Raw genomic sequence first — 1,682 nt, 5'->3', positions numbered from 1 at the left:
CATATACTATGTTTTCTGTCTTGCCATGTTTATCACTGAGAATGTAGAGGTTCTTTTCATCTCCAACTCTAGAACATCCAACATACAGCTGACCATGTGAGAAGCAAGGTTGAAGGAGGTTAAGTCCCACCACCTTTAGATCTCTAAAGGTGGTGGGACTTAACCTCCTTCAACCTTGTGCTTTGTTGATAGACATTGCAAAGGTAAGTTTGACCGGAAACTGCAGTCTCTTGAACTGAAAGGGGAGATCATTTGAAATGAGAGGTATCCTTGGAATGAAGACATTCTCACCCATCATGTTGCCTGTAATTATTGTTGCTTCCAACACATGGGGCATGGGTGTTTAACAACCAACCTTGTTCCATTGCAGAGTCTAGGTGCATCAAGGTTTCTTAATAGCATTATGGGAGCACCTATTTTCACGATCAGAATGTGTGGTGGAAATCCTGGTGGCTGAAGTGAATTGAGGAACTCCACTGGGTAATGCGTTGCCTGTTCTTGATCAGGGATAGAGTTAATTGATCTGTATGAACATTCAAGTCCTGGTAGCTGAGTTAACAAATTTAAATTCAGCTTGTCTACAGAATCATTCCTTGGTGCCAGAATTGTTCTTTCACATAGCCACTTGTGACTTTTGTAGTTTGTGGCAATGTTTGGAAACAGCTTGCTCTTTAGTTCTTCAAGGGAGGCAGTCATATTGCTACATGGGAGATGATGCAGATTATCTTCTGGATCTTGTGGAAGTTTTCCATTTCCAATGTCAAGTAACTTGTTGGAGAACTGTGCGGCTAACAGGTCACCATGAATGTGAACCCTCATGTTGGTTGTCAGAGTAAGCTGCTTGACATGTTGCCAGATATATGAGGACTTGATGCAAGCTCTCAGCTCATCCGCCCTGGTTCCTCTGGTTCCAGAGGATGCAACAGCCAGAGCAATCTTCTTCTGTCTCACCTTGGCAAGGAGCAGGTCGATCAATAATGTCTTTCCTGTGTTTCCAGGAGCATCTAAGAAGAAAACCCCACCAGTGTTATTGTCCAGAGATGTAAGAACTTGCCAGTATACCTCCTTTTGATCCTGTACCAGACTTGGTTCCTTTTCATTGACAACTGCTTGCAAACTTTCCATGTTGTACGATGTTTCCCTGATTAGCTTTTGTGCTAACCTGTGTTGAACATCTGTGACAGGAGGAGCTGGAAGACCATAGATTTCAAATTTGTTTCCACCTAGTAATTGAACCTTGTCGTCTATTAATCTTAATGTCTCATTGAAGATGTCATCATTGAAAGTGACATCACCGTCACACTGATATTGAATTCTTTGAAGAATGTCTTCAGAAAGCCCCTCCTTGTATTTGTCCCAAAGTTGATTTGGATTTGACAATCCACAGTTCACCAGCATGATGGAGAAGAGGTTTCTCAGCTGCGTAGGAGACTTGCACATTTGTGCCTCTGTCAGAGTGGCATCCCAGTGTGCATCATCTTCCAGAAGACCTCTGAGATGGCAAGCCTGGCGATATGTTTGACATAGTGTTACCAACCGTTCGTAAGGCCGTAAATGATGTGGGTCCCTTGACATTGTGTAATAGAAACCTTAGATAGTAGCACTCTGAGTAGTTGGAATGGACAACATAGACTGCCAAGTGTATCTGATTTCTTGATTCCTGGATGAAATTTGTCACTCAG

General features: G+C 42.7%; 1 protein-coding gene across 1 annotated transcript in view; it reads left to right on the top strand.

The window, feature by feature from the left end:
• The first annotated feature begins 1,618 nt into the window (after positions 1 to 1,618).
• Positions 1,619 to 1,682, top strand: part of LOC106880013 (uncharacterized) — a 30,206-nt gene continuing 30,142 nt past the window's right edge. The window contains exon 1 of the mRNA XM_052978057.1: positions 1,619 to 1,641. Within this exon, the coding sequence (XP_052834017.1) occupies positions 1,619 to 1,641 (23 nt within the window). The remainder of the gene's footprint in view (positions 1,642 to 1,682) is intronic.

This window comes from Octopus bimaculoides, chromosome 30, assembly GCF_001194135.2.
Source record: "Octopus bimaculoides isolate UCB-OBI-ISO-001 chromosome 30, ASM119413v2, whole genome shotgun sequence".
NCBI lineage: Eukaryota > Metazoa > Mollusca > Cephalopoda > Octopoda > Octopodidae > Octopus > Octopus bimaculoides.
This window is presented reverse-complemented; position numbering and strand designations above follow the sequence as displayed.